The 8936-nt window shown below is 42.6% G+C and overlaps 1 protein-coding gene across 1 annotated transcript in view; it reads right to left on the bottom strand.

Annotated features, from left to right (window-relative positions):
* Nucleotides 1–8936, bottom strand: part of mtus2b (microtubule associated tumor suppressor candidate 2b) — a gene marked incomplete in the record, with an annotated part of 39914 nt that overhangs the window by 22060 nt on the left and 8918 nt on the right. Inside the window, 4 exon segments of the mRNA XM_014012752.1 lie at nucleotides 520–618; nucleotides 4115–4327; nucleotides 4663–4852; nucleotides 4945–6856. Of these exon segments, the coding sequence (XP_013868206.1) occupies nucleotides 520–618; nucleotides 4115–4327; nucleotides 4663–4852; nucleotides 4945–6657 (2215 nt within the window).

Genomic DNA, 8936 nt, shown 5'->3' with positions numbered 1-8936 from the left:
GTACTATATAACATTTTAGACACATTCTAGACAGTTTATCAGCTAAAAAAGTTAATTTTGGGGTAAGTTACTCTTTAAAGTGTTGAGACCACTCAGCAGCTGCAGCTGAAACGGTTAATCAGAAGATCCCAAATCAAACCTTTAACTCTGCAGGGGAAAAATTAACTGCTCACAGAAACTGTAGAAACTCTTTGAGGTTATTTGCGTTAGCGCGCACAGAGACAGTGAACTGACTTCACTTTCCCAGGGTGATCGTGTTACAGGTGTCTGTGTAAAAATCTTAGTTTGTGTGTGTGTGTGTGTGGTTTCTGAGAAGAAGCACAACAGGCAGATTTCTTTGTTATCTGAGCCAGCGGAACCGCCGTCGCAGGAACCCTCACTGTGGATTGTTGCCATGCAACATCCGGCTGTAGGGGTGTAGGTCTGGGAATGACGAGTGGAAAGTGTGAGCTTTAAAGGCACAGTAGCAGCTGACGGACCAACGTGAGGAACACACGGTCTGTCATGTGACCAACTCACCAGGTGACTGGATCTTGGGCGAAACCACGGCGCATCTTTTAGGAGAGGATTTTGGTGAGGGTGCAGCGTTTATTTCCTTCGGCAGCTCTGTTCTTAAAGCTGTAAGGAACAAAAATAAATAAAAATTAGCACCCTATGTTATTGAAATATGAGAAAAGTAGAGCCAAGTCAGTTACAGATATTTATTTCACAGTGAGCACAATCTGGAGTTGAGATTTTATCCTGTATTACACAATTTGACCACCAGATGGCGAAAAATCTCCACTTTTACAGCAAAGCTGCTGCAACTACATTTTCATCCTGAAGGAACAGAAAGGGAACACATCATGCAGCATCACTGCTGTGTTGAAACGTTCAGCAACAGTTACGTCACAACATACATAGAGATGCAGCCAATATGTTGAATATTTTACGATTTATATATATTTTTTCCTTCAAATCCTGATCTTGTTAAACACAGCTGTTTTTATTTCATTTCTGTTTTCTCTGTGAAGAACAAGACGATAATGAATGTTTAAATAATTGTACATGTCTTAACATGGAGCTTTCTGTAGAAATGTTGAATGAATGATTAAGCCTTTAGCTAGCTTGAAATCACATCTTTTAAATGTTATGCTTTCCTGCTCGATTATAAAGTCCCAAAAAAATTAAATAAAAAAAATTTGAATAATTTTACACTTTTTATTATAACTTTTTATTACAGGGTTGAGAATTTTACTTTCAAGAGCTGAGGACTACTGGCCCTGTTATCAGCCAGTCTGATTGAAGGTGCTGTACTAAGTTTAGTACACCTTCTGTCACCCCCAAACCACAAACCCCCCCTGTTAGCACATCAATCGGAGACTCATGGTCAGAAGACAGAAAACCCTTAAACTCTGAAGTAATAACTATAAACACAAAAGAAACAAACTGAGTGGGGAATTGTCACAGTCTGTTTGTTTTCTTGGTTTTTCTAGTGTTTCAGTGTTCACCTGTGATTCTCTGCCCTTACAGCCCCGCCCACGCTCACCTGTTTCCTCTTGTCTGCTCCAGGTGTTTCTCATTTGTCTTCATTAGTTTCCCTTTATATCTGGTATCTTGTCCTCAGTCTGTGTCTGATCATTGTGCTGTTTTACCCAGCCAGTGTGGTGTTCTGTGTTCCTGTTCCCCATGAGAGTTTTTGAGCTGCCCTGCCAGCCTTTTTGGTTTATTAACAAATCTTTTTGTTACCTTTTGAATTTTTGCCTGTGCCCTTCTGCCTGCACTCAACCTCACAGGAGTAGTGTTTTGGTGACAGGCTGTGGTCCTGCATGCTCTGAACATCAGTGGGGTTGGAGTAGACAACTTGTTCTAGTGCGCCAATTCTCTAACATGCACTGGTTTACAGCCCAGTGCTGTGCAGTATGAGGGCAAAAATTAAGATTATTGCACAACCAGCAGTTGCTACATCCTTGTAGCAGGAGGCTAAATCTATTCCTAAACCAGCTTTTGATCTGATTAATGATAGGCCGACACCGCTAACTGAGAGGCTGGCACTGGCAAATAAGGAGACTATTCATTTGTGTTAGCATTGGAGAGGCTAGCAACTAGCATGGATAAGTTGGTGTTAGCATTGGAGAGGCTAGCAACTAGCATGGATAAGCTGGCGTTCGCATTGGATAGGCTAGCAACTAGCATGGATAAGTTTGTGTCTAATAAAGTAGGTGAGCCTTGGCATGCTAGTCGCTAACCTCTCCAATGCTAACACCAGTTTATCCATGCTAATCGCTTGCCTCTACGATACCAACCAACACAAATTTTTATTAATCTTGTTAGCCTGGAAATTTTTCACATTTCAAGAAATCTTACCAAGTGCAGCACGGCAGATTATTTCATCTAATCTGAGTCTGCATTTTCTCAAATTCAGTTAAATAATCTTAATACTTTTTGGCTGTGTGTAACCTTTTAAGACCTGATAAGATGGACAATTTTTGCAGTGTGGAATTTTAAATCAAAATCATTTAGAGAAATTCCTTAAATAACAAGCATCCATCCATCCATCCATCCATCCATCCATCCATCCATCCATCCATCCTCAGTCAGAGTAAGTAAAAAACCACAGACCAGACGTATCAAATTACTTATAAAATATGCAGCTCTTCAGTCAACAGTAATGCTGACACAGGCTGCACCTACTGCAGGTAACACAACACTTCCAAAAAGAAAAAAAAAGTAATGGGGGGAGGCTTGTGTCCTTGAATTAAACCAGCATCACTGTGACCTGAGATTGAACAGAACAGTGGCTCCCAGAGGCTGGAATCACCACTAAAACTGCAGTAATATCTACAAGTTACCACCTTTAAACGATTCAACAATCAAACTCCGGCAAACTCAGCAGCAGCATAACACAATCTGATTCAGAGACGTTGATCAAATTAGTTTTCAAGTCAAAAAACTCATGTTTTGTGTCTTTTTTAAGAGTTAATGCAGTAAGTTTCCTTGCTGCAGCAGTCTCATCAGAGAGTCAGCAGAAAGAGAGACAGGGCCGAGCAGAGGATCTGCTCAGGAAGGAGCTGCAGGCTGAGAGTGTGTGTGTGTGTGTGTGTGTGTGTGTGTGTGTGTGTGTGTGTGTGTGTGTGTGTGTGCTTGTGTAAATCCAACCCCTACAATAATTGTTATCTGATAAGCAAGGTGAAGAGAATGGTTCTGGATGTGGATGTTGGCGTAAAGTCTGATGTCACTTCAGGTCATTTGTTTGCGGGCATTCATGTTTACAAATCTGTAGTAAAGTCCCACTTTAAGACTTTGATAAAGCTGAGGTTTGGATTCTGATTGAGACACTTTTGCATTTAGATTGCATTATTTTCCTGCTGCGTGACTGGGGTCAAACTTTAACTGTTGGTCTAGTTCAGGAACTGTGGTTCCAGACTATAGGCCCAAATCATCAACACCTAATGTGGTATTGACAGCAAGTATGAGGCATTTATACCAACATGTTGTGTTTATTTTTCACCAACCATAACCTGGTGCATTATGACCAAATGTTCACACTTCGGCCATTTTAATGGTCACACTGATGGCAACTCAACCAACAACAACAGCTCTAAATACTTGGTTTTACAGGAGTCTGCAGGACAACTAACTGCTTTAACAGGCTCTTTCTGGGCTAACTAGACAGATGAATTCCATGTCACCTGATGCCTGATATTCATGATGGTATCCCTATCTCCGAGAAGATGTGTTCAGTCCCGGAGGAGACACATATCTGGAGCAAATCCCCATTGAATGTGGATGCATTTGATGTGCATATGGCTGTCAGTAATGGAGCAGAGCTCCTGAGCCAACAGCCTGAAGGGAAACACTGTTGTGAAAACTGCCAGTCATTTATCTGCTGTCTGAGCTACTTCCAAACATTTTACTATTGAGCAGACACCCGCTTTACCACCGAGGCTCAATTAGAATGAGGCTTTTAGCTGCCAAAAACAAAGTGAAATTAAAATTAGGCAACAACAACAACAACAAATGAGTGAGTGTTAAAGTAACAAAGACAGAGAAAACAGCCAAAACAAGATTGCATAAAACATGAATCTGGAGTACTCCTGTAATCCAGTGAGGTATTTGATGAAAGTTAACTCACAGTGAGAGGGTCGGCAAGGATCGCTGTTGCTGCTGTCGCTGGACTGGTTGCTGGAAACAGACGAGACGCTGGAGCTGCGGATGACGCCCAGGGCCGCCAGACGAGCAGCTGGAAGGCTGGAGAAGCCTGGTGGACGGAGACCGGACTGGCCTGATTTCAGCAGGAGGCTTTTGGGGGTGGTTTCTGGACCGGACCACTTCTGCTCACTGAGACCTTGATAAAAAAAAGGGCGCAACATTGCATTAAAAATACTGCAAGAATAAAAATGAGCAAAAGCACATTTGAATTGGAACACTACACATTGAAAAATGATGATTTGAGAGTAGACGTGAGAGTAAACACGTGCAGTGGAAGGAGGCAGGACTCTTTGCACTTCAAAGATTTAAGGTGCCATGGGCTAAATTTAGCTCCGTGCATGATATGAATAATTTGTGGCAAACCATTCAGAAGAGTGAGGACGGTTCTTTGCAGCTTGACAACTTGGATAAAAAAAGTATTTAAAGAATGCTGAGATGGATAGGAGAACCTAGTGGGGCAGGTTATGTTACCTGCTTGATCCTGGTGGCTGGTAGTGGACACTCTGGATGCCTGAGTAGACTGGCCTGGAGCTGCTGACTTGTGACCAGTTTGCTGAACCCTCGGCTTGGCTGCAGGCTGCCTGCTGACGGCCCCCAACCCCAGCTGAGGCCGAAGGGCTCTGGGTGAACGATAGACACCTCCAGTTTCTTGAGAATGGTGCTGATGAGGAACAATAGTTAGCTATATAAGACCATAGGAACAGATGAAGACTGTCATGCTCTGTAAGTACACATGCAGAGTTCAGCTCTCACCTCTTGCTGGTATTTCTTTGACATTTCCTCGTGGAAGCTCTCGGACTTCCCGTTCAGTCTTTGGGTGGCGCTGCTCGGAGGTTTGGTCCCGATCACCGCGGTTCCTGGATAGCACCCTGCCTTCTGCATCTCCTGACGGTATTTGTCCAACAGCAGGTTGGAGCAGCTGAGCACCGGTGTGGATTTCGATTGAGGAACACATTTGGGATCTCTGTGAACTGGCAGGCTGGCGTAAGAAGACAACCGTGGTGGTGTTGTAGAGGTTTCGTGTTGGGTATCTTCTGGCTTTTGTGTGTTTTTTCGCACGTACGTAATGATTTTTGGTCTAACGTTTTTGGGATTTTGGGGCGGAGAAGATTTTCTTGGTTCAGTCTCTTTCTGCTGTGATATGATTGGTTTGGGAATTCCGCTGTTTATGTTGGTTTTATTTGAAGGCTTTTGACTTCTTAGAGACGAGTCGCTGCGTTCAAAACTCAAGGATCTGGTGCCCTGGGCTTTGGCTGGAGAAGCAGGTGGTTGTGTTTTGGGTGAGCAGGAGGTCGTTTTAGGGGCAGCAGTGGTTACTGTTCGACCCGGGCTTCCCCACGGCTTCCTCTTCTCCAGAGATGAAGACCGGGAGGCGGCTGTGTTCTCAAAGGGGGCCTGCTTTTTTAAGGAGTTATCAAAAGAGAGCTGCTTCTTGAAGCTTTTGTCAAAAGAGTTTTGTTTCAGTGGAGTGTTATCAAAAGAGCCTTGCTTTCTCATGACTTTGAATTCATTTGCTGACTGAGTCCCTTTAGTCCCCGTTTCTAGTGGCCTAATCCAATCAGGGGTCTCGTCAGCTTGTGTGCTTTTATCCATTTTCGTGTTGCCTTCTTCATGTGACTTTGTCGTGGAGGATAAAGCTTTAAAGTTGGAGTTCCCTGCTGAATTCTTCTGATTATTGTTCTTTTTGAGCTCGTTGCTTACACCCTTGCAGAGAACTCCATTGTTCAGGTGCGTCTGTGGAACAGCCTCCTCCGAGCGAGGCACTGAATTCAAATTCATGTCCAGATCTTTCTGCTGCAATGTGCTTTTTCGAACAAGTGAAGAGGGATCATTGGGCTTTTGGGAGGTCTTGGCTCTCTCGGAGATGGTGCTGCAGATTTGGGAAGCCAGAGTCAGGTCCTCTGAGACGGCTGAGACGACGTGCCAGGAGTCCGTCACGGGAGTCGAGGTGGCGATGCTCGAAACGGTGGACAGACAGGTTACGAAGACATCCGTTTCAGAACTCAGCTCAGTCCTGGACGCCTCTCTGCTCTCAGAGATGGGAGATGCAGTCGATTGTTGCTCACCACCAACATGCTGAATGGACTTTGTCCCCCCTCTGCTTGAGTCATCTACCTGCTCTGCTTTACTGCACAACGAGCGCTGCTCCTGAACTGTTTTCCGCTCCGCGAGCCCAACAAAGTCCTCGCCTTCCTCGACCAGATAAGCCTCCAGCTCCTGACACTCCAGCATCTCGAACTCAGCCAGCTCGGGGTCATCACACTGAGAGTCGGTGCCCCAAATGATAACTTTATCTTCCTCAGCTGTCTCGGTCATCAACCCAGACAGAGAGCCGACATCTCCGGTTCTCCCGCCGTCTTCCATCTGAATGTCGTTTGCGTTTGCATCACCAGCACCCAGCTTCTCACCCTGCACGTTGTTATTCTTCAACTCTCCATCTCTGACAGGCTCTCCTGGATCACACATTATAGCTTTGAGTTTAAGACGTCCCTCAACTGGAGTTTTAAATTAGTCATCCAGGACAGCAGTTGTGAAAACTCTGCTCCACTTATTAATACGTCTTAGGAGGATAATAAATGTGCATGTTTTTGATTGTTTTCCAGGCCTCAAAACGTCAAACATCATTGTGAATTTGGAAGATTTCAAAAGCTCTGGTGTTGCTAACCTGTAAAAACAGATGAGAACAAATAAAAAAACTCATTCCCCTAAATATGATTAGCATTGTTACTGTGTTAAAAAAACAACAGGACGACCACATCTGTCATTCAGTAAATGAAACGCTGTTCGTTTTTCTGTCAGGCATGTGAAAAAGTATTAAAATAAATTTCCACAGTGAAATCAAACAACAAAGCTAAACACTTAAAAAAACTAAAAGAAGTCACGACACACAATCTGTACGATATATTCGGACAACTCTGTGGCACAGAAGAGACATAATCTCAACAAATTTCAGATGAAATCTATAAATACAACTACAAAGAAAAGATCAAACTGGAACAAACTTAATTTTGTTCTTTTTTTGTTGTCATTTAAAACTGACTCTTTTTGCCAGGTCCATCTTGAAAAAGAGATTTTTTTGAGTTTTTTTTTTTAATCTGGTTAAATAAAGGGTATCTAATTTATACAAGCAAAGAAGTGGGTTTCATTAAAAATAGGACTTAATATGAATTAAAAAAATGTTCATCATTGAACAACTTCTCTATTAACTTGAGCAAATTAAACAAAACCAGGTGGTGCAGTGGTTGAAGCTGTCACCTCTCAGTAAAAAAAAGGTTGCAGGTTCTCCTCCCGGCCTTTCTGTGTGAAGCTCGCATGTCCTTTGTGCAATGATGAGCCAGGTCAAGAGCAGTTCACGTGTTCTGATGTGGCTCAGCTGGTGTCACTGTGGGTCTAAACCAGCAGCAGACCCTTCACTGTCGCTACTTTTCATCATTTTAGCCAAAACAACACATTAAAGGATGTCTGCAGAAACTTTACTGAGAAGATTTTTGTTTCAAAGAAACCCCTCTGATCGCAGGTTTTTTTTTCACAAATCCAACTTTTGAACGTCCCAAAAAAACGCTGGGGCAAGTTCCTTTAGCATCAAAAATCAAAATAAAAAATAAAATCCTTAATAGCATTCTTCATTAGTGTTTGTTTTGTTTGTTTTTTCCACCATGGAGGTTAAAAAATCTGCAACAGAGCTTCTGAAATGACTTTCATGGATTCACCAGGTAATGATCATAACAATCTGACTCCAGCTCACACATCTGTTCATCTGTGTCATCACAAATTCACTCCTGCAGCAGGAAATAACTTCTTATTTTGAGACATCTCTTAAACGACGAGAGGAAATTCTACCTGCATCCAACATGCAGAGTTTTCATGTTTCGCTTGTGTAAACTAAAACGGAAAACAGAAAGTCCAAAGACGTGTGTGTGTGTGTGTGGTGCAGACACAGAAAATGCTGAGTCAGCAGGTGCTCTGCAGCAGAGAGACGGATAAATAAGATCCCCTTACACCTGCCTTGTCCACAACTTCCTGTCAGGTTTCCCCCTGCAGACCATATTTAAATTATTTTCTGGTGTTCTTACGACACCTAAACGACACTTCAGTAATTGATTTCTTATTTTTGGCAGTACTAAACATAACATAGCTACTACCACATTATTTTATCTCAATATGTGTAAAACTGACTGAGGCGCAGTGATTTTTTGTGCCTCTGATGCCGATAAGCTTTTGTAAAAGTTAATCAGTTGTAAAAGCACGTTCAGTTATTACATTTTGAAAGTTTCATTCTCCCACTGGTTCATGATATTTTGCTAACAAACACACATGCAAGCAACACCATTGTTGCCAACTTTTTTATCTTTTAGCGGTGAATGATAATTACCGGTTTTAAACGTAAATTAATTTTCTGACATCTCCAACCCGAGAGGCGCCGTGACCTCGTCAGCATCTTGCACTTGATAAGTTTTCAGAGTTAGATCACAGACGAGGTTAAGGTTTGTTGCCACAGTCAGGGTCAGGAAGATAAACAGAGTCATAATGCTCCTGCGTTTTGACTAAAGAACAATCTTGTTTGGAACGAGCCTCTGGCTTCTTTGATATGTAGAAAATCAAAGGAGACGGCCTTGTGTGTGCTTGTTGAGTGACTGCTGAGTCAGCATTCACAGTTTTCCTATTTAAAGAGTAACTTACCCCAAAATTAACTTTTTTTAGCTGATAAACTGTCTAGAATGTGTCTAAAATGTTATATAGTACTG

The sequence above is a fragment of the Austrofundulus limnaeus genome, unplaced genomic scaffold (genome assembly GCF_001266775.1).
Source record: "Austrofundulus limnaeus strain Quisiro unplaced genomic scaffold, Austrofundulus_limnaeus-1.0 Scaffold94, whole genome shotgun sequence".
Taxonomy (NCBI): Eukaryota; Metazoa; Chordata; class Actinopteri; order Cyprinodontiformes; family Rivulidae; genus Austrofundulus; species Austrofundulus limnaeus.
This window is presented reverse-complemented; position numbering and strand designations above follow the sequence as displayed.